The following is a 22,587-nucleotide window of genomic DNA, read 5'->3' on the forward strand; positions in this document are numbered from 1 at the left end:
GACAGCCTTATATCTATTCCCTGTCAGGAATGAGGAATTGAGAATATTTGTCTCGATACATTGATTATGATATTGATGAAGTTACAAAGAAATGAAAACTTAATTGCTATACTAATATTTGAATGTGGTATTTTGGATTATGAATTTAATATTTGATTTTTAACTCAAATATTAAATTTTGTACTAAATTACTAGTTTGATTATGTGGAATCGAGGTGAGATTCTCCATCTATGAAAATTACTTGCTCGAACAAAGATCAGGAAAATTTATATTCCTTGGTGAGAATGGGGAGTGGGGGAAGGTCAAGGGGGACACCGGACATGAAGTACTCTTTGCTCCCGTTTCATTGCCATTTGCCACCCCTAGGTAATCTCATGATCTATAATTCTTTTTTTAAAATGATTATGAACTAATAATTAAGGATGATGATGGCAAGATACCCACCCGTTTACCTATTCGTGAAATTACGTATTATTTTACTTACCCAAACCTAACTATCAACTATTTGGATATTCATATTACCCAACTCGTTGTCATCACTCATCAACACAAAATAGTGCTCCTTTGCTTTAAAGTAACTACTTTGAACTGAATATTTGTATGTATTCCAGTGGAAAATCCCTTTAGTCTACCACTTGGTTACAGAGGACAATACAAAGAAGCCACTTACGTAACTCACTTGATTCTTAGGGACATATTTCATTTAATGACAAAACAATAAACATTGGAAGTATTTACTTCAACAAGAAGGTGAGAGTTTGATTCCTACCGAACACATAGGAGTCACTAGGAGATCTAAAATTTAAAAAAAAAAAAATTAATCAGATCGAGATGATGAAGACTATACGCAGAGTATACATGCAAGAACGAAAACTCATGATTTACCTCTTCCAGTTCTCTTGAACAGGGGGTTTTGAGGGTTTCGAATTAGGGTGTGTTTGGAAAGCACAAAAATGTTTTATGAAAAATGAGTCATTTTTTAGAAAATATTTTCTTTTTCCGTTGCATTTCAGAAAACTGTCTTGGTGTGTCTGTTCATTTTCTGAAAAATGAGCACAATTATTTTTAATTTAAAATATTTAAAATATACAATAATGATGGTGATGGTGGTGGGGTGATTGACTGCTCCACCATTGCAATAGGAAAATGAATTCCCAAAAAAAAAAAAAAAAAAAAAATCATTTTTCGAAAAATCCATTATATTTTCCATTAACCACACACCTATTTTCCATTGACTTCCATTTTCCTTTCTAGCCAAACACTGAAAACCTGTCCAGAGTTTCCAAACGACCCCTTAGTCTAAGGTTAGAAAAAAGAAAAAAGAAACAGAGGATAAGACATGAGCAATGGCAGATCTGTGTTTCATCTGAAATTGAGTCGAGTCTAAGAACTGGTTTGGGGAGGATAACACGAAACAGTGAAATGCAACTGAAGATGAGATGTGACCAATGGGTGAGCTGTGCAAAGCACTTCCCCCGCCGGGCCACCGCCCCCGGTCCTGCATGTGCGCCATGTGTACGGCCGACATGGTCCACATGGATCAGATTATCAATCACAAATATACAAGTAGTCGATCGGAAACCAAACCTGTCATCCACCTTTCTCAATTCAACAACGCTCGCTGTCTTCTTCTATATGCGCTTTCATAATCCGCACTAAAGCAGCACCAGTACGTTTTTTTTTTTTTGCGGGGATTGAGGTTGTTGTCGGCTAACAGTTCCGGGTTTTAGTGGCGTTTATGGGTTTCCAAAGTTTAACGCACTTTTTCGCAATTATTGTTGTTTGTAGTTCCGTGGCCATGATTAGTCTTTCTGTTTTCCACCCAAATGTTGCTTGCTTGCCTTTCCAAAGGGGAAATCTTTATTATTATAATTACTGTTTTTGTTGCCCAGTTCTCTCTCTCTCTTTCTATATGTAAAGCTTTCTGTGCGCAGACGAATGAAGCAGAAACAGGCGTCTCTTCTGTTGTTGCTGGTTGAATTCTTGGGTAATTGTCATCCTTAACTGCTGCCATGGCCACCTCTTCTTGCTTTGCCCTCCCTCGAATCTCCATTCTTCCATCCGAGGTATGGCCTGGGGCCTCTTCACTTTCCTTTTTGCCATTCTTGATTTTGTGGTCTTGAGGTGGAATTTGTTAGGGAATTCTATGGTTTTCTTTAATTCGGTGGGTGGGTGTCTGGCTAGGTTTGGAAGTTTCGATTTTGTAACTGCTACTGTGTAAATTTCTAGGGATTTTGAGGCATTTTTAGGGAATTGCTTTGGGTGATTATACTTTTCTGTTTGGTTACTTGGTTTTCTTCCTATGTTTGCTTCAATGGTAGGTAAGATTTGTTAGTATTTTTTTTTTCGGGGGCTGAGTTGGGTTGACGAGTAAAACCGCATCAACTACCCACTACCCGTAGGTTGCTCATAGCTGATCGACTCATAAACAAAGAATGCCAGTAGGTCGCTTTCGTTGTGAGTCAAACTTTTAACATTTTGGTTATCAAGTCAACAACCCAGACAGAGTTGCCTCCTATGCCGGGGCAGTTTCTTTTGATTGGGTTAGGTAGGTTTTGTTATTTTTTGAATTTCTGTAGATTTGGAAGTCTTACTATTGCTGTTGGTAATTGGTAAAGGCTGGCTTATATTTCCTGGGAATTCACTTGAAGCTTTGAATATGCTATAAAATGGCATATACTTCTGGGAGGTTTTGGGGCACAATTCACTTGCCATATGCTTTTGGTTTAGGTGATTGTAATTTTTCTCAGGAATAACAATTGTATGGGCTACCTCTTGTAGCTCAAACACCCAAGATTGGCTTCAAGGATTGCAGGCGAGGTCCAGGGAAATGGGAGCTCAATTGTTGCTCTTAGAACTGCAAACTACAGACTTATATGCCGAGTTGGGGAAACAGTAGGGAAGCTGAGAAATGACTACTGCAGCTTTCTTGGGGGTTCGAAGGTCCCCGTTCTACCTGTGGTTGGAAAGAAATGCTTGCACAGAAGAAGCTTAGTGGTGTCTGCATCATGTAATTTACTCGTATCTTTTAGTTTAAACCTTGGGTTAACATTTTAGATGCTTCTTATTCTAGATATGATTGGTGCAAAAAAACATTTTATGATGTTTTTTGAAGCTTTGAGAAGGATTTCATTAGCTCCCATTGGTAAATTTGCGACAACTTACTACTATGTTCTTGTCTTGCAGTGTTGCCAGCTTCTCAAATTGCTAGCAGCGCTTTTACATGGGGAACCATAGCTGTTCTTCCATTTTATACTCTCATGGTTGTGGCGCCCAGAGCTGAGTTGGTAACTTTCTCATTTACATCCGATCTATATATATCTAACAAATAAAATATTTCCATTGCTATTTTCCCCTCTTAAGGCCGAGCTTACAAATATGTAAAACCCCTTCATTGACAGCAATTAATCGGTTAAATTTTGTTATGTGAACTTAAAACGAAGCTGATCTTGGCCAGTGATAAGGATATATTTGCAGGGAAAGGCCTGATCTGGAACTAAACATATAATGTCAATTCTTTAACCTTGTAGTTGCAAGTTGTGTCATAGATAGAATGCTTATTGCTTGTTTAAAATGCAGACCAAAAACTTAATGGAAAGTGGCATACCTTTTATTGCGCTTGGACTATTGTATGGCTATCTTCTATATCTCTCTTGGACGCCTGATACGATACGGCTGATGTTTGCTAGCCAATACTTGCTGCCAGAGGTGTGTACTCAACTACTCCATATAAAGTAGAATTTATCTCGAATTCCTTTTTTCGGGGGAATGGTGTTTTGTTTTATTCTTTTTTAAATGAGAACAGAACAAGAAATAATGAATTTAAGCGCACAATATTCTCTCATGTACTATGCCCAGCTTCCAGGTATAGCTAGGATGTTTGCCAACGAGATGACATTAGCTTCTGCATGGATCCATCTCTTGGCTGTGGATCTTTTTGCTGCAAGGTACCATCTTATGTTCTTAATACATATATACGCGTATTTCCACCATTTTTCTTCCTCTCGTTTATTTTAGGGAAAAGTGTGATTTTGATCTTCAATAGTTAGCGTTTAGTCTTTTTAGTTACGGACTATCATGAGTGAGCAAATGTCACACTCAATTATTCCAGATTTTAGGCATTCTGCTAACGGGTTTAAAGAAGCATGTTAGGGCTGTGAAAGTATGTGCATTGCATGCTAAAATAATATGGAGTTACACATGTTTTTCAAGCCCTAATGAAGTTTTTTTTGGGACCGTTAGCAGAGAACTAAAATCGTAACGGTTTGAAATAATTGAGAGTGACATTTGCTCCTTTATGATAGTCAAGGGCTAAAACAACTATAAACACTAGCAATTGAATGGTCAGAATCACACTTTTTCCTTTATTTTTTTTTTTTTCGGGGATAGGAAGGATGATGCCAAGACAGGTACTGTAAATTCTAATGAATGGTGAATGATGTTTAACAGGCAAGTATACCAAGATGGACTGCAGAATGATGTGGAGATCCGGCATTCTGTGTCGCTATGCTTGCTCTTTTGCCCCATTGGAATTCTTGTTCATTTCATAACCAAAGCTCTACCCAGAAATCCTGAGAAAAAGGAAAGCACAATTCATTAACAGATGAACAATTCATTTTTACAGCATTGTTGCCTAGTTGTAGCTCTCAGCTCGGTGTATAATTGCTTCAATGGAGACATTTTAGAGCTATACAAGCGCGCTCTCTCTCTCTAATGTAACATTTTACCATGGATCATTGGATGTATAAGACTTCTTCTCTGAGTTGCACACCAAACTTGTGATGCACCATTTCCTTAACCAGAGCTATAAGCTGTAGCATGTTGTGAGAAGTTGCGCCCCCGCGGTTTATGAAGAAATTTGCATGCCTTTCTGAGACCATAGCCTCCCCAATTCTGAACCCTTTCAATCCAGCCCTCTCAATCAGTTCTCCTGCTGAAACATCCAAATCAGATGGATTTCTGAACACTGAACCTGCACTTCTCTCTCCCAGTGGTTGACTCCTTTTTCTTCTTTAAAATACACAAACATGAGCCAAACGTACATCAAAATTAATCAAATGATGCATTCCATTTCAACTAAAACTTCATTTTATATACACCTAGACATAGTCCTACCAAATTGAAGACCGTATTTCGCTTCAACTAAAAGTTTAAGATGATAGTTCGATTACATATTTATATTTTATATATTAAATGTTGTCATGCTATAGACTCTCGGATGAAAAATAGTAAAATATCGAGAAAATTGCAACATCAGGTATAACTATAACTTAAGTACGAGAGGTGAGCACGACCAACAAGTAGAAACAAATCCTTCCTACAATTAACGAGTTTTTTGCACTTTTTTGGTCCCACTACTATAGTGACACTATCAAAATTGATCCACGACTTTCAGACCTTGCAATTTTAGTCCATGACTATTGTTTTTTTTTGGCAAAAATGGTCCTTCCAGCCACTCCAAAATTCCACCGGAGTAAAATTTTTTCATTTGTAAGAGGGCTAAATTTGACATGTTTAAGAGGGCTTGTATTACTCATTGTTTGCTGCCATATTTTGCAATAAAGAATTGTTTTAGATCTAGAAAGAATTGTTAAGGGAAATGTCAAATTTAGCCCTCTTACAAATGAAGAAATTTTACTCTGATGGAATTTTGACGAAAAAGTGACCGGAAGGACCATTTTTGCAAAAAAAACAATAGTCGTGGACTAAAATTGCAAGGTTTGAAAGTCGTGGATCAATTCTGATAGTGCCACTAATGTCATGGGACCAAAAGTGCAAAAAACTCTACAATTAACGGATAAAAAGTCTAGGGTCCGTTTACAAACAGAAAACTGTTCTCTCTCTGTTTTCTGTTTTCTAATTTTTCAGTTTTTATTCTCTATTTTCCATTCCCTGTTTTATGTTTAAAAAACGTGTTTAATAACAGAAAACTGTTCTCTGTTTTCTATTTTCTAATTTTTCAGTTTTTCACCTAAAATTTAGTTTAGATAATAATAATATTTTTTGAGCTAATATTTAAATATTATTTTTGGATATATTGTATTATGATGTAACATAATAAAAATATTTGAACTAATAATCTATTGAGTTCAATCAAAATCTAAAACATTATATAGAGTTTAATTCTTAATTTTGATAATGTAAATAATGTCTAACTTTAAAGTGTAAGCAAATAAATAATGTTTAAATAAGTAAAGTAAAAAAGATAAAGATAGTGATAATTAAAATAAGATGATAATGAATGTAGTCATAGTAATGGGGTTATAGTGACATATAACTAAATAGACGATAAATGATTCTGTTTTCCATTTCGAAAACAGTTTTTAAGTGTCTCAGTTTTTCAAAAATTTTCAGAAATTATTTTCAGTTTTCAAAATGAAAAACTGTGTTAGTAAACATGTTTCTGTTTTCTATTTTTCAATTTCCGGACAGTTAGTAAAAGGCCCCTAATTTTCCATAAAATATCACATTGTAAAGGATAAGAGCATACCTTTCTAAATATTCCATTTGTTTTTCTTTGGCATCTTGAGAAAACTTGAGCTTGAATGTAACTGCAGTGATGGATGCCAGGTCCTTCATCCCTTGAAACGGCGATGACCGATAACCGAAATCCAGGTCGGGCTTTCCTAGTACCCGAGTTTGACCGCCGGTGGTGATTATTTCGACAGTATGAATACAGTCACCGGCCTCCTTCATATCATGAAAAGAAAAGGGAATGGCTTCATGAATTCTTCCACCAAATTGCATTTTTTAGGTGTTTGCAAATAGTTGCTTAAATCCTAATATGAGTTTTTTCCAATTTTTGGTCACTTTACTATAATACATTTCTCAAATTAGATCTCCAATTATCAAGATTTTCAATTTTGGTGCATAATTATTCAATTTTTTTTTTTAAATATAACTCTCCTAATCTCATTGAAGACTTTACCTGGCTATTTGCACCGGCGTTCATGTAAGCAGCGCCACCAACAGTCCCGGGAACACCGCCGGCGAATTCTAGCCCGGTGAAGCCTTCACTCGCGCTCTGCAGGCCAAGACGGTTAAACGGATATCCACTTCCGACCCGATAAACTCCGGGTTCCACCTTCTCCAGAAACTCGATCCGGTTGAGTATAACGCAGCCATCGAATCCCTCGTCGTCGAAAAGACAATTTGAACCTTTCCCAACGACCAAAACCCTCTCAGAACGCTCTCTACAATACCTGAGCAGTGAGCAGTAAAATAGGTAAATGGAATCGCATTTCACAGAGAAGAATCAAATGAGGGACGGAGAACCTGACGGCGGAGAGGAGCTGCGTTTGGTTGAAGACTTGAACGAAAATCTTACACCGGCCTCCGATGCCCCAAGTGCTGAGATCACTCAGTGACTTCTTGCCCCAGATGAACTGTAGGTTATCCAAGTTTTGGCTCAATTCTTGGTCGCCCAAGCTTCTACTACTGCATGTAAAGGGTTTTCGAAGAAGATGATGATGAACGCGTGACGCAGACATTGCCATCGATGAAGCTTCAGGAATCAGGACACTCTGAATTGTAATAACTGATGTACTGATGGCAAATTATTGTATGGGCCGTGGTACACACAGCTGTGTGGACAACAGCTTAAAAAGACATTAATTGAAATTTTTATGAGTTAAAATAATATACATGTCAAGCATCTTATGGAGGTCATGAGATCAAATCTCAGTGGAGGAGTTGTTGACTCTTTGTGTTTCATTAAGTTGAGAAAGTATGTTTGAACAGAAAGTATAATGTAATAAAGTCAGTAGCATTTAAAAAAAAAATGTGATTTATGTATTTTAATAATTATAAATCCAAACTCTCAAATGTCAAACTTAAAAGAAATAATGAAGGGCGTCCATTGTTACGCGTTTGGGTGGGTAATCTCAAGATGTTTAATGAAGGCATCACTGAAACGGAGTATATATAATTAGTACGTATGTATACAACGATGAAATGAAGAAATTTAATAATCACGCTACATAATTAGTGTGAAGGGAATCCCGTGTCTCTGTACAATAATTTTCTCCTCAACTCTTCACAGTTGAAAAATGTAAAGTTCGGTTAAAAATGACAGTACCGCAGTAACTGCATTCAAGAATCGTTATATGACCGTCAAGATATTACACATTCTGTATGATCCCAGAAGCTTGGGCATACCCTGCCAAAAGTTTAATAATTTGTGTAGTTTTCCTGCAACAAAATGAACAAGAAAATCAGCAAGTAACCTCATCCCTGTTGCCATTAGAGACGCCAATTTAGAAAACAGCAGGAAAAATCCATCACGACGAATGGGGATGTGGTTATTCACTAAATGATCCGCTACTTTCAACAAACACAATTTTACTAATTTTTAGCATAATATATGAGCATTTTAGTTGGGAATTGGGATTACAACTGGATAAATCTAACAACTCCTTTATCAAATTGAGCTCCTCATCCTCAGTTTCACTCTCATAATCTATCTATGGCCATTTACTTGCCAGTTTAATATCCACGCTCTATTTTGAAGGGTTTTGTGAAGTACTTAACTAAAAGGCAGAATTTATATTCTGTTGAATTGTCATGTGTATGAATCAAAATGGGCACATTTAAAGAAAAGCAACCAAGCCATTTATGAGGAATAGTGCAAGTTTAAGAAAACAGTAGTTAGTACATACATTAAGTTGGAAGAGGGGACATCTCAACTGGATCATCCAAGAATCCATTCGATAGACTTGAGCTTCGTGATGTATCTTTCTTAGTAAGGTCCAAGGATGTTGCTTCATGTATCCCTGAAATAACCAAATTTTTATGCATTAAGTCAAGAACAATGAACTAAAAGTAGTTAGTTCACAAACAAAGCCATATATGCTCTTTCTTGCTAAGACCATTATGAGCAACCACTTATCCATAAACAAGTCCTAATTATAGCAGCTAAAAATTGCAAAGCATAATCAATATATTGCTACTATGTGACAAAGTTTGAAACTTGAAATCGTATACCAGCTGCATTTCTAAACCTACTCTTTGTAGTAACCTGCCAAACTGTCATCATACAGGGTTTACAAAAGGACTCATTAATATGTTTAAGGAAATTTTAAACCATACATGATGTTGAATAACTGTCAAGTTGTCAACCACTCCATTAGCTAAGTTATGTTTCACATGACGTCAACAATCCATGTCATAAAAGTATGCTTCCCTAAGAGGATTACAAATACCAGATGGCAGAAGAGAAGCTCTATGGAAGTTATTGATATTTTCAAATTCATCATATTATTTTTCTGCATCAGATATAAGATTAGTAGAAAAAAGCCTTGTGTTTACCAAATCCCAAAATTGCTGCACATATCAGAAAACCAGGAAGCGAGAAATCCATTTTATACACAAATTCCATGACAATGATGCATCCTCCTGCAACCATCAAATGTCTTGGAGAAGAAAAAACCATTTGCAACCTACAAATAGATGAAATACAGGAAAACTTGTTAGGCTGGAGTTTAATACAGAACCAAGTTTCTTGAGAATTAAATGAAACACATAGTATGCAAAAGAATCTGATATGTCTTAACAATCAACTTTTGCACATTTTAACATCAAGGAAATTGTGTGGAAAAAGTAGCTAGTCTATTTCCAAAAACAAATAAACATAGACTTCATATAAATCATCAATGAAGAATTATCATATAAAAAAACCACAATATGAAGGACAGAATTTAGATAAGGTACCTTTCCTCTGCAATACTATCAATGTAGAATATCAATATGATGCCAAAAAGGATGGTGCTTGTAAAAGCCCATGCAGAAAATGGCAATTCTATGCTAGTTGATCCCTGAAGAACTCCCATATAAGGAAAAATAACAAATCAGACAATTGCAAGTACAGCTAGTGGCATCCATTTGATAGCTAAAGAATGCTCATAAATTGTCTGAAGTAGAATGTTAATGAATATACAACAAAAGAGCATAGAACTAAACTCACTATAATCATGTCCCACATGGCAATTGGAAACAAAAAGCATGTTGCAGAAGCAATTGTTATGGCATTGAGTCGCCTCTTCAGTTGATTCTGTGTACATGGCACGCTAGTAAGTACAAGGTCATTGAACAAGACAACAAGATGGGATGGGAATTGGGATTACTCAATACCTTAAGGGACACCCGCCTAGCGATCACCCTTTTCAATGCTGATAAGATTCCAGCAATGATGGGGATTAGCATTTCCTTCATTCCTATAACTTGTTCCGTTCGTGCCTCGTTACCATCAGGGCTATCACCAAATGGTATCTTGTATGTTAAGTTCATTATGTATACTATGATTGTGAAGATAGGGCAAATAAACTGGCAAATCCCAAATCCCTATCAGTCATGTAAAATGAGTTTGCAAGCAATCAAAGGATATAAATTGGTGAATATGTGGCCATGGCCCATCCTTGAGATAAAAAGTAGAAAGATGCCAACATTGCAATGAGTCCACCCACCTGATGAAGATGATGGAAAATTTTAGCTAATGAATACATAGGAAGGAAGCAGGGAAGCAGCGAAGCAGGCAAAAGTAGAGATTTCCATTTGATGCACTATGTCAAACCCTTGGTAACCAGTTTTATGTGACAGCTAAATGCAATTTGAATATGGTATAATTTGTATTCCTGTAATATTTTCCAGTTTTCTCCCTCTTTTTTTTCAAGGAATATTAAAAATCTGCTATGGTTCAGAACAAGTGTCTGCATTTCCAAAGGTGACCCAAAGATAAGTTATATGTGTTTGTGTTAGACAAGCAAGTCAGACAATAGCTAAATAAGCATACTTTTTTCCAGACATGGCCCTTCCTCCCATACAGTACACCAGATAATACTCCAAGAACAGCACCGGAATATTCAGCTAATATGGCTCTGAAATGGGCAAGAATCCAAATATTAAAAGATTACACAAATAATACAGGATGATTAAAAAAATAAATAAATAAATAAAAAGGGTTTCCCACTGTTGTAATTCAGGCACACTCTTATATACAAGTTAAAACTATGAAACCCAAACACAAAACATAAATGTTTAACCACTTCTAAATTTCTAATTAATAAAATAAAGGCAATTTAATAGTGATTCTTACACTACATTTTCTTATTCTGCTTTCTGTTTAATTCTAAAGGTCAGCTACAAATTCAAGATTCCCAGGTTATCCGTAATATTTTGATATAGTTGATGGGGAATATCCAATTATACTTGTTAAAATGCAAGAAAGCATTTAAACCACTTACACCATTTCAAAGTCCAGTTCTGAACCCTGTGTCAATTTTAGTTCCACAAATGTGACACCATAATATAGAAACTAGATTGACTAAACTGTAAGATCCATAGTTGGACATTATTATCAGAATCACACAGACATTGAGATTATATATCATAGATAATGGAACAACAAATCATTGTTTAAGTTGTCCATAAGGATATCAAATAGTTCCTTCCTTTAAAATCACTTTCCACATTGATCTCTTGACATGTTTAAAGTGTATTAGCATGTAACATAAGGTACTGACACCTCTGAGCATAACACTTACCGAACAGGGCCACAAGATTTAAGGCCCTTACCCCACATGGTGAGGTATAGTGCTGTAATGGCACCATTTATTACTGAAGGCACTACCTGTAAAGAAAATAGCAGTGATAAGAAGCAGGTGTAACCACTAACCAGAACCAATTTAATTGCAAATTTGGTTGATTGCCGACAATCAAGAAAAGGAACTAAAAATCAGGGGGTTACTTCCACAAAACCTGTGTATTAGACAGTGGCCTGCCCTTCCAAGGCTTTTGCATTATTAAAAATATGATGCAAGAAGGAACGAGACAGCTGAAGATAAAAAGTACAACGGAAGCCCGAGTCTGAGTCAAATAGCGATACATTGAGTAAACAGACCATATGCTCATGAATTTGCCAATAATATGGATTATCTGCAAGGGTGTTTGCCTGCATTTTAACCTCCATATCATCAGTACAGGCATATGAGGCAAGTAAGAGGTGCCTAACCTAGAGGGACACTTCGTTATAAACACAATTAACAATGCAATTTTTTGCCATAAACTATAATCTTCTCGCAGACTGCTTAAGTAAAATACTAAAACTCTCATTAACGCTAAAGTAAATGACGTAGCAAATAAACTATAATCTTCTCAAACCACAATGCAAGCCTAGACTGCCAGTGCACTTTCCATTATTGTAAACAAACAAAAACCGCAAAATTTGCATTTCCGTAAATTCCTCTTCTGTTTGAACTTGAACACTAAGTATGAAACTAACGTAAGTCGTTAACATTTCAACATTCCTCAATAATTAAACGAAGTAGTTCATCAGAAGACACAGCAGGAATCAAATGTCGCATCATCATAAGAATAAAAACTAGCAATAATGGTAATAAAATAACGGATTTGCAATAAGAGTAGAACTGAGATTTACCTAAGACTGGCGTGATGAGAAGAGCCACCTCGATCTTCAGAAATTGGCTTCGGGGACATCATTTTCAGTACAAACTTCGGTATAATAATCGATTAGTGGTTGACTATCCTAAGCTTGGTGGTAAATTTCGATCTGGAAACTGAATTCGGAAATTATGCTTTGCAGTTTGCAGAATTGAAGATTCATTGGCTTGGTTAGTTTAGTGTGGTGAGAAATCTGGAGTTGATCTACAGCCAGTGCCAGAAGCAAAGAGAAAATTATCTTGGGCTGTTCATGGTAGATCCGTGGTTTCATCGCCCAGCCTGCACTTCATTTTGGGCAATCAGCCCATTTTACAACTTCGTATCCGTAAGCCCATGATCCACGCAAATTATTATGTGGACTCGGGTCCACATTGCAAAGTGGACCCATGTTCACAATTTACTTTTTAAAAATTCGCAATTTGTATACTATGAATACACAATGTTAACATTTATGTAATTGATTACCTTGTTTTGTATTCACAAATTTCTTTCAGATATTGCAATCACGCAATATTAACATTAGGGATGGTAATGTATCTCATCCACATCCACTCCGTCCCCATAGGGGACGGGGACGGGGACGGGGACGGAAAAAAATTTCGAGAATCGAGGACAGGGACGGAGAATTTTTTAAATTTTCCACCGGGGGATTGGAAAGACGATACCCCTCCCCGCACTGCCCCGTCCCCGAAAATTAAAAAATATATATATTATATATTATATATTATATTAGGAATTAGATTATTAGTTATTTAGTAAATTAGTTTTATTAGATTTTAAAATTACAATTTAAAACACAGTCAGTACTATGCAACTATTTAAACACTATGTGTATATTGGATGAATTGAAATTTGGAATATATTGAATATTGATTACATTGCATTCACTGTGAATAGAATGTGTATATATCAGATTAATTAGGTTATTAGAATATATTGACTATGAATTTCAATTTTTTTTTATTTTTAAAAATTGTATTACTTTCACACATTGATTATGGATTAATTGGGAATGGGGATTCCCCATCCCCTGAGGGAGAATTTTTTCAATTCCCCGTCGAGGACGGGGACGGGGTCGCGGGGACGGGGACAGGGAGTATACTCCTCACCCCATTGCCATCCCTAATTAACATATTATGATTTGACGACCCTGTATTGTATTCACAAATTTTCTTCTACAGATGTTATATGTTTTGACTTAGAAACACAATTTATATTCTATAAATTCACAATTCCAATACTAAAAATACACAATTTATCCATCCTAAAATTTTTTAAAAAATTTGTCAAATATGTCCCTAAATTTTATTTAAAAGAATTAATTACATTTTTAAATTTAAAAAGTTATAAATTTTTTTTTCAATGCTACAAGCTCTAACCCTCCATTAAGGCTCAAACTCACAACCTTTCAAATGAAAGTCTAACCCCGTGTACCATTAGACTACATAGTCTTGATTAAAAAGTTATAATTTAATACATAAACTCCTCAAATGATTTGATAGTTTATTTAACTTAATGCAATTTGGCCTATTAATAGGTAAATTTCATGTGATAATTGGTTATTTGGTTATATGTGTTGCTGGTCAGTTTTAAATAAATAATTTTAAAATTAAAATAAAGGGTTGCCTTCTCTAGAGATTAACCAATAATGTCTCTACTGAGGCTCAAACTTACAACCTTTCAAATGGAAGTCCAACACAAGTACCATTAGACTACATAGTCTTGGTATCAATAATTAGTTTAATTGAATCAAATTGATGTGTTTAATGTATTTAGGAAAAAGTGTCAAATAGGCCACTGAACTTTTACACATTGTACAATTGAACCATCAAACAAAAAAAGAATAAGAGCCAAATAAGCCATCTAACTACACAAGAAAATGCAATTAGGCCACTGAACTCAAAAAGAATGTAAGTGGGCCACTGAACAACGCAAAATGTTGCAATTCGGCCAAAAATGACATGTTTACTTGTTAACTTGCTGATGTGGAGGTTATCATATTAAAATAATATTTTTTTTATTTTATTATAATAATTTAAAATAACAAAAAAAAAAAAAAAAAAAACAGGTTTGCCGCCGGAGACGAAGAACCATTCTTCGTCTCCAGGCTGCCGGAGACGAAACGTAAAATCCATTTTTTTTAGGGTGTGTTTGGAAACCTGGAAAATGAGTTCTGGAAATCATTTTCCAAGTTTCCAGTGTTTGGATGTGCCTGGAAAATCAAGTCAACGGAAATCATTTTCCGTTGACTTTGGAAAATAGGCTTGTTTTGGAGGAAAATGACTTCCCCTTTTTTTGGGGGGAAGTCATTTTCCAACTTTTACACCAACATCACACCACCACCAACATCATCAACACCACCACCATCACCACCACTATTGCCGCCGCCACCACCACTATACCCCGCCACCATCACACCACCACCACAACCACCACCAACACCGCAACCACTACCACCACCACCACCACCATACCACCGCCACCACCACCACATACCACCGCCACCACACCACCACCACACCACCACCTTCACACCACCGCCGTCGCCACCACCACCACCATACCACCGCAACCACCGTCGCCGCACCACTACCACCATACCACCGCAACCACCGCCGCCGCCACCACCACCACCACCACCACCACCACTACAACCACTGTCGCCGCTACCACCGCCACCACCACCATACCACCACAACCACCATCGCCGCCACCACTACCACCATATCACCGCCACCGCCATCACCACCATACCACCGCCACCACCACCACCACCACACCACTGCCATCACACCGCCACCGCCGCCGCCGCCACCACCACCACCATACCACCGCAACCACCGCCGCCACCACCACCATCATACCACCGCAACCACCGTCGCCGCCACCACCACCGCAACCACACGACCACTGCCACCACCGTCATACTACCACCACCATCACACAAACACCACTACCGCCGTCGCCGCCACCACCAGCATACTACCGCAACCACCGTCGCCGCTGCCACCACCATACCACCGCAACCACCGCCACCACCATCACACCGCCGCCGCCGCCACCTCCACGACCATACCACCGCAACCACCACCGTCGCTACCACCACCATACCACCGCCACCACACCACCACCGTCATACCACCACCAATTATTATTATTATTATTATTATTATTATTATTATTATTATTATTATTATTATTATTATTATTATTATTATTATTATTATTATTATATAACGAATAACACCACTACCACTACACCACCACCACCACCACCATAATATTTTTGATATATTATTAATTTTTTTTTTTTGAAAAACTTAGCTATTTTTTATTATATTTAAAATTAATATTATATTATTATATTATTATACATGTTGTAATATTCTAAATAAAATAATTAAAATGTTTAATTATACAATTCTACTCATTTTCCAGAAAATGAACCAAACACAGAAAAACAGTTTTTCATAATGCAACCAAACACTGGAAAGGAAAATGTTTTCCGGAAAATGACTCATTTTCCAGAAAACATTTTCCAGAAGTCATTTTCCTGCTTTCCAAACGGACCCTTAATTTAGTTTTGTTATTTTAAATTATTAAAATAAAATTAAAAAGTATTATTTTAATATGATAACCTCCTCATCAGGTAAACAAGTTATTTTTAGCTTAATTGCAACATTTTGTGTTGCTCAAGGACTCAATTGCACTTTTTTGAGTTCAATGGTCTGATTGTATTTTCGTGTGTAGTTCGATGACCTATTTGATCATTATTCCAACAAAAAAAAATGCAATTAAACCATTAAAAATTTAAAATTTGTGGGAATAAGGATCAAAGAGGTCATTGAACTACACCAAAAAATGCAATTAGGCCATTGAACTAAAAAAGAATGCAATTGGCCCCTGAACAACGTAAAATGTTACAATTAAGCAAAAAAATCTGTTTACCTGTTAACTTGCTGATGTGGAGGTTATCATGTTAAAATAATAATTTTTTATTTTATTATAATAATTATAATAATTTAAAATAACAAATATAAAAAAAAAAAAAAAAAAAAAAAAGGGGTTTGCCGCTACGTCTCCTCGCTGCCGGATTCTTCATCTCCAGGCTGTAGGAGACGAAGACTGGTTCTTCGTCTCCGACCGCGGAGACGAAACAGAAAACCTGTGGTTTTCTCTCTCTCTCTCTTTTTTTTTTTTAAAAAAAAAAATTAGTTTTGTTATTTTAAATTATTAAAATAAAATTAAAAAGTATTATTTAATATGGTAACCTCCCCATCAGATAAACAAGTCATTTTTGGCTTAATTGTAATATTTTGTGTTGTTCAGAGACTCAATTGCACTTTTTTTTTTTGAGTTCAATGACCTGATTACATTTTCGTGTGTAGTTCGATGACATATTTGATCCTTATTCAAAAATTGTGCAAATAACATTTTTTATAATTTACTTCCAAATTTTCTTATGTCATAATGTCAAATTATATAAAAAAAAAAAATTATTTTAATTATTATTTTTAAAAATTAAAAGAAAAAAAGAAGTAATTTTCTTTATCATCTAAACGAATCTGAAGCTGCTCAAACATGTCTTCATATATATGATATATCATCTCCATACGCATCACAAAATCAGGTGGCCTCCCCCCATTAACCATCATTAAAAGAACCTTCTCTGCAACCAACCCTTTGATAACTCCCTGCATATTAATGTGGACCAAACCAGTGAATGACCTGCATATCAAAGATATATAATAAAAAAGATATATTCATGCAAATGTTCCCTTTGGTCACTCCCTTCCAAACCAGCAAATGTACGTTCTTGGTTTGGCACTATCAGAGAGTGACCAAAGGGAACATTTGCATGTGGAAGGGAAAGAGAGGTCATTTTGTTTATATCTCTGGAGTGGTCCACATTGATATGTAGGGAGTGACCAAAGGGAACATTTGTTGACTTCAACAATTTGTTGCTGGCCTCTCTTCACCTCTGTTGGTTCATTTGCAAGAACATTTTTCAAGTGATCAAACAATTCTGTTCCTTTGCCTGGCAGGAGCCAAAGTCGGGGCCTGCATCCTGGTGGTGCCAAACCAAGGCACTCTGTTTAGTTTCTATTGAGGAGCCATCAATTGCATAAGTGTATTGTGAGAATTCATGGGGAACAAGCTGGGGGAGAAGAAGGGTATATGAGAATGGCGAGAGACACTTATGACTTATGAGGGAGGACTCTGGGGAGAAATATGAGTCATGGCTGTCTCTACCTTCTTTTGAATTTTTTTTTAAATAATTTTTTTTCTTTTAATTGTTAACAATAATAATTAAAATAATTTTTTATATATAATTTGACATTATGACATCATATTTAAGGGAAACTTAGGAGTACCCTGTAAAACATGCTATTTGAACAATTTTTGAATTTTTAGTGGTTCAAATTGCACACTTTTTTATTTGATGGTTCAATTGCACAATGTGTAAAAGTTCAATGGCCTATTTGACACTTTTTTCATGTATTTACTTTTAATTTTTAGAAGTTTAAAAACATACTTGTTTTTTCATATAAAGTTTATGGACCTATTTGATATTTCTTACGTTACAATTTTATAAAGTAAATATTCTATCAGATATATAGCTAATACTAATATTTTTTATGCGCGATGCGCAAAAATAGGTACCCAATATTAATACTTTATAATACAATTTTAAATATATTTAAATTTTAAATATTTAAATTATTATAAATAATAATAATAAATTATCAGTAACAGGCATTTACATAAATTAAGTGTCAATTGTTGGCACCTTACTTTTGGTCACCTTAAAGTCGTACGTGGTACTTGTATAATTCTCGAGTTTCAACGAAATTAAAGTAAAAATTTACCCAATTTAAAATCTCATTGAATTCAAACACGCTTTTAATAGGAGTGTTCGTTCGATTAATTTTGAACTAGATTAACCAAAATTAAACCAATCGAATATTTACGTTGATGAAATTGTTCACTAAACCAAAATATAATTGACCGAATTAACCAAACTGTGTTTCAGTAAATTTGTTTAATCGATTGAATTAATTCAAATTTTATTTTATATATAATATGTTTTATATTATTTTATATATTACTAATTCATTTATTAATTTGGTAAATTTAGAACCTTTAACTGAATTCACCAATAACTGAAATTTTCAAAAACTTCAAGGCCCTGTTTGGTAAAAAATTGGTTTATAGGCCAATTTTGGCTTATTTGACCACTATTAATTGTTTGATTTAGTTAAAATACCAATATAGATGTTTGGTTAATTAGCTTTTTGCAACTCCAAAAGACTAAATTCAAAAAGCTACTCCAAGTAACTTTTTCAATTAGCTTTTTTGAGAAAAAAAAATTTATACCAAATAGCTATCAGCTATCAGCTATCAGCTAATTTACCAAACACTTTTCTACAATCAACTAATGTTATCAACTATTTATACCCTCTAATTAACACAATCAGCTAACAGCTATCGGCTAACAGCCATTTGACCAAATAGGCCCTAAATCGTCAGTTAATGGCCGAACTAAGTTAATTGAGCACCCATACTTTTTACTAGTTTATGATGATGTTTCTTTGTTCTAATTTCGCTACAGATTACTCATATGAGAATTATTATTATTATTATTATTATTATTATTATTATATATATATATATATATATATATATATATATATATATATATATAGGGAAGGGATCCGGTGCATTTGTGGCTTCCCGTGCGGTTGTGCGGTGGATTAATGTGCGTGAGGTTTATACTTAATGTGCGTGAGTGTTGTGCTTAATGTGTTTGAGATTTGTACGTAATGTTAATATGCGTGAGTTTTGTACTTAATGTGCCTGAGTATTGTGCTTAATATGCGTGAGATTTCTGCTTAATGTGCGTGAGTAGTTCAGAATTACGAGCTCAGAAGGAAGCAGAACAGAAAACTCACGCACATTAACGCCCAAGCTTCTTGTTACTTCTTCCTTCAATTTGGCCATGGATTCTGGATTATCAGCTACCTTCTGTGCAGTTGAATGTTTATATATATGACGCACGCACAACAAAATTTGCACACCAGCTAAGTGTGGATTTCTGTTGTATTATTCCCATAATTCTTAACCATCATAGCCCGCATCCGCATCATCATCATCAGGGAGGGGGTAATGGCTACCGAGGATGGGGAAGAAGCTGACATCCATATTTTTTGCTACATTTTACACATTCACGCACACTAAATACAAATCTCAGGCACATTAAGCACAACACTCACGCACATTAAGTACAAATCTCACGCACATTAATCAACCGCACAACCGCACGGGAACCTTTCAAAATATATATATATATATATATATATATATATATATATATATATATATATATATATATATATATATATATATATATCACTCACTTTAGTGTCAACTTAGAGACTAAAAGTACATCAATAATTTTTTTATTTATTTTTTTGTCAGACCGGAGGCCCCTTTAAGAGTGCAAGGTCACTAGTGCCAACCAAGCTGGTTAAAATACATCAATAATTAAGTAGAGTTAATTTCATTTTTGGTATCATTTCAGTTCCATTTTTTTTTTTTTTAAAATCTATTGTTAGTCATACTATTATTGTGGCATGACAATTTTTTATCATCCGTCAACAAACATGTTTAAATGACGTTAAATACAAGGGTATTTTGTTCTTTTTATACAAAGTGGGTTGGCTTACTATATTTTTATTTTTATTTTTTGAAAAAATTCTTAATTCACGGCTAGAATCACATGTCTTCTTTAATTGCAATTCGCGCCTTGGAGTAAAGCCTTCACAATCCGAGCATCCGCAACAATAGAATAATACATATAAATCTAGAACCAAAAAAAAAAAAAAAAAAAAAAAAAGAAATTAACACTTAGAACTAAATATATTGAAATGTCCACATATTTAACGTTATTTAAATATATTTGTTGACAGATAATACAAAATGGTCATGTTACAATAATATTAAAACCAATAAGCAATGTTTAAAAAAAAATGACTAAAAGTAAAATGTCACTTATAAATGTAAAACCAAAACTGGAATTAACTCTAATTAAGTAACAAATCTAGTATTATATCTCTATGGAGGAATATTTGATTAAAAAAAATGTCAATGTTTTTTACTTGAGTAAATACCACCTATGGTCCCTCGAGTTTGGTGGCATCGCCATCAATGGTCCCTAACTTCCGTAATTACCATCCGTCATCCTCCGAGTTGTCAAAAGTTACCTTCTAGCGTCCTTCCGTTACTTCCTCCCGTCTCAGCCGTCAAAATGGAGGGTAATATTGTCATTTGACTTATACGAAAAGAGTTAATACCAGCCAAGGTCCCTCGAGTTTGGTGGTTTGGCCATCTTTAGTCCCAAATTTTCATATTCCATTATTTTCCTTCTGTCATATTCTCTTCTTCAAATGTATTTTTATTACTATTATTTATAGTTATTATTAAATTCTTATTATTATTACTATTATTTAAAGTTATTAGTGTTATTATTAAATTATTATTATTATTGTTATTGTTATTATTATATTATTAGCATTAAATTATTATTATTATTATTATTGTTGTTGTTGTTGTTGTTGTTGTTATTATTATTATTATAATAATATTCATATTCATATTATTATTATTATTATTGTTATTATTAAATTATTATTATTATTATTATTATTATTATTATTATTATTATTATTATTATTATTATTATTATTATTATTATTATTATTATTATTATTATTATTATTATTATTATTATTATTATTGGTGGTTTGGTCATCTTTAGTCCCAAACTTGGCTAAACAATATTAAAGAAAGTTGGTGGTTTCTCAACTCCCAACTCGAACTCCCTCTTCTCCTATACAATATTAAAGAAAATTTACAAATGTATAGGGGTCGTTTACTTCATTTATCTGTTTTTCCATTTTCAGTTTTTCATTTCTCCATTTCTCCAGTTTTCTTTCTCCATTTTTCCAGTTTTCCTTCTCCATTTTTTCAGTTTTCCATTTTTCCATTCGTCCAGATTTTTATTTCTCTAATTTTCTTATTTTTATTTCTCTATTTTTCTGATTTTATTAAATACACTCATCCTATATAGCATTTGCACATTTCTACAACAACAATAATAATAATAATAATTTAATAATAATAATAATAATAACAATAAAATGATAGTAATAATAATAAGAATTTAATAATAATAATAATAATAACAATAAAAATAACAATAACAATAATAATATGAATATAATAATAATAATAATAATAATAATAATAATAATAATAATAATAATAATAATAGCATTTGTACATTTCTACAACAACAAAAACAAAAACAACAACAACAACAACAACAATAAAAATAATAATAATAATAATAATAATAATAGTAATAATAATTTAAACAAATAATAATAACAATAAATAATAATAATAATAATAATAATAATAATAATAATTTAATAATAACAATAACAACAATAATAATAATATGAATATGAATATAATAATAATAATAATAATAATAATAATAATAATAATAATAATAATAATAATAATAATAATAATAATAATTTAATGCTAATAATATAATAATAACAATAACAATAATAATAATAATTTAATAACAATAATAATTTAATAATAACAATAATAACTTTAAATAATAGTAATAATAATAATAACTATAAATAATAGTAATAATAATACATTTGAAGAAGAGAATATGAAAGAAGGAAAATAATGGAATATGGAAACTTGGGACTAAAGATGGCCAAACCACCAAACTCGAGGGACATTGGCATGTATTAACTCTTTTCGTATAAGTCAACTGACAATATTACTCTCCATTTTGACGGCTGAGACGGGAGGAAGTAACGGAAGGACGCTAGAAGGTAACTTTTGACAACTCGGAGGATGACGGATGGTAATTACGAAAGTTAGGGACCATTGATGGCGATGACACCAAACTCGAGGGACCATAGGTGGTATTTACTCTTTTTTACTTTGTGATCTACTTGTACACCACCAAGTGTATCTGTGACGTGTACGGTGAACAACAGATGAAATTAATTTGAACAATAGAACAATAGAAAACAAAA

At 34.1% G+C, this 22,587-nt stretch overlaps 3 protein-coding genes across 8 annotated transcripts; 1 reads left to right on the forward strand and 2 right to left on the reverse strand.

Annotated features, from left to right (window-relative positions):
* Nucleotides 1-1,349: 1,349 nt before the first annotated feature.
* Nucleotides 1,350-4,802, forward strand: LOC109168529 (protein ABA DEFICIENT 4, chloroplastic). 4 transcript variants are annotated; one of them, XM_019317580.1, is made up of 8 exons: nucleotides 1,350-1,670; nucleotides 1,936-2,067; nucleotides 2,783-3,011; nucleotides 3,188-3,288; nucleotides 3,581-3,709; nucleotides 3,860-3,948; nucleotides 4,451-4,575; nucleotides 4,710-4,802. In XM_019317580.1, exons 2-8 carry the CDS (start codon nucleotides 2,014-2,016, stop codon nucleotides 4,718-4,720), a joined length of 738 nt encoding a protein of 245 aa, XP_019173125.1. In that variant the 5' UTR covers nucleotides 1,350-1,670; nucleotides 1,936-2,013; the 3' UTR covers nucleotides 4,721-4,802. The 4 variants fall into 4 exon arrangements, with proteins under 4 accessions (XP_019173125.1, XP_019173126.1, XP_019173124.1 ...); XM_019317581.1 differs by having other exon boundaries at nucleotides 2,783-2,856; nucleotides 2,893-3,011; nucleotides 4,451-4,746; XM_019317579.1 differs by having other exon boundaries at nucleotides 1,351-1,670; nucleotides 1,894-2,067; nucleotides 4,451-4,746.
* On the reverse strand, nucleotides 3,999-7,556 carry LOC109168528 (UDP-N-acetylenolpyruvoylglucosamine reductase-like). 3 transcript variants are annotated; one of them, XM_019317577.1, is made up of 5 exons: nucleotides 7,277-7,556; nucleotides 6,930-7,203; nucleotides 6,492-6,691; nucleotides 4,729-5,011; nucleotides 3,999-4,572 (listed from the first exon to the last, which is right to left on the reverse strand). In XM_019317577.1, the coding sequence occupies exons 1-4, from the start codon at nucleotides 7,495-7,497 to the stop codon at nucleotides 4,735-4,737; spliced, it is 972 nt and encodes a 323-aa protein (XP_019173122.1). In that variant the 5' UTR covers nucleotides 7,498-7,556; the 3' UTR covers nucleotides 3,999-4,572; nucleotides 4,729-4,734. The 3 variants fall into 3 exon arrangements, with proteins under 3 accessions (XP_019173122.1, XP_019173121.1, XP_019173120.1); XM_019317576.1 differs by having other exon boundaries at nucleotides 3,999-4,575; nucleotides 4,710-5,011; XM_019317575.1 differs by lacking the exon at nucleotides 3,999-4,572 and having other exon boundaries at nucleotides 4,579-5,011.
* A 341-nt stretch (nucleotides 7,557-7,897) lies between these two features.
* On the reverse strand, nucleotides 7,898-12,695 carry LOC109168526 (zinc transporter 5). The gene is made up of 11 exons (XM_019317574.1): nucleotides 12,432-12,695; nucleotides 11,753-11,945; nucleotides 11,539-11,624; nucleotides 10,788-10,872; nucleotides 10,383-10,461; nucleotides 10,130-10,263; nucleotides 9,963-10,049; nucleotides 9,710-9,813; nucleotides 9,308-9,438; nucleotides 8,659-8,772; nucleotides 7,898-8,191 (listed from the first exon to the last, which is right to left on the reverse strand). The coding sequence occupies exons 1-10, from the start codon at nucleotides 12,491-12,493 to the stop codon at nucleotides 8,660-8,662; spliced, it is 1,074 nt and encodes a 357-aa protein (XP_019173119.1). The 5' UTR covers nucleotides 12,494-12,695; the 3' UTR covers nucleotides 7,898-8,191; nucleotide 8,659.
* Nucleotides 12,696-22,587: the final 9,892 nt, after the last annotated feature.

The sequence above is a fragment of the Ipomoea nil genome, unplaced genomic scaffold (assembly GCF_001879475.1).
Source record: "Ipomoea nil cultivar Tokyo-kokei standard unplaced genomic scaffold, Asagao_1.1 scaffold3199, whole genome shotgun sequence".
NCBI classification, from domain to species: Eukaryota; Viridiplantae; Streptophyta; class Magnoliopsida; order Solanales; family Convolvulaceae; genus Ipomoea; species Ipomoea nil.

What these genes read in the sequence shown, in the direction of transcription:
- LOC109168529 (XM_019317579.1), top strand. Translation starts at nt 2,014, where the DNA reads ATGGCCACCTCTTCTTGCTTTGCCCTCCCTCGAATCTCCATTCTTCCA. An exon ending in TCTCCATTCTTCCATCCGAG is followed by an intron (nt 2,068 to 2,782) that starts GTATGGCCTGGG and finishes TACCTCTTGTAG; the next exon opens with CTCAAACACCCAAGATTGGC. An exon ending in GTGGATCTTTTTGCTGCAAG is followed by an intron (nt 3,949 to 4,450) that starts GTACCATCTTAT and finishes GATGTTTAACAG; the next exon opens with GCAAGTATACCAAGATGGAC.
- LOC109168528 (XM_019317577.1), bottom strand. Translation starts at nt 7,497, where the DNA reads ATGGCAATGTCTGCGTCACGCGTTCATCATCATCTTCTTCGAAAACCC. An exon ending in CAGCTCCTCTCCGCCGTCAG is followed by an intron (nt 7,204 to 7,276) that starts GTTCTCCGTCCC and finishes CTCACTGCTCAG; the next exon opens with GTATTGTAGAGAGCGTTCTG. An exon ending in ACGCCGGTGCAAATAGCCAG is followed by an intron (nt 6,692 to 6,929) that starts GTAAAGTCTTCA and finishes CATGATATGAAG; the next exon opens with GAGGCCGGTGACTGTATTCA.
- LOC109168526 (XM_019317574.1), bottom strand. Translation starts at nt 12,493, where the DNA reads ATGATGTCCCCGAAGCCAATTTCTGAAGATCGAGGTGGCTCTTCTCAT. An exon ending in AGGGCCATGTCTGGAAAAAA is followed by an intron (nt 10,462 to 10,787) that starts GTATGCTTATTT and finishes CATCTTCATCAG; the next exon opens with GTGGGTGGACTCATTGCAAT. An exon ending in CCATGTGGGACATGATTATA is followed by an intron (nt 9,814 to 9,962) that starts GTGAGTTTAGTT and finishes GGAGTTCTTCAG; the next exon opens with GGATCAACTAGCATAGAATT.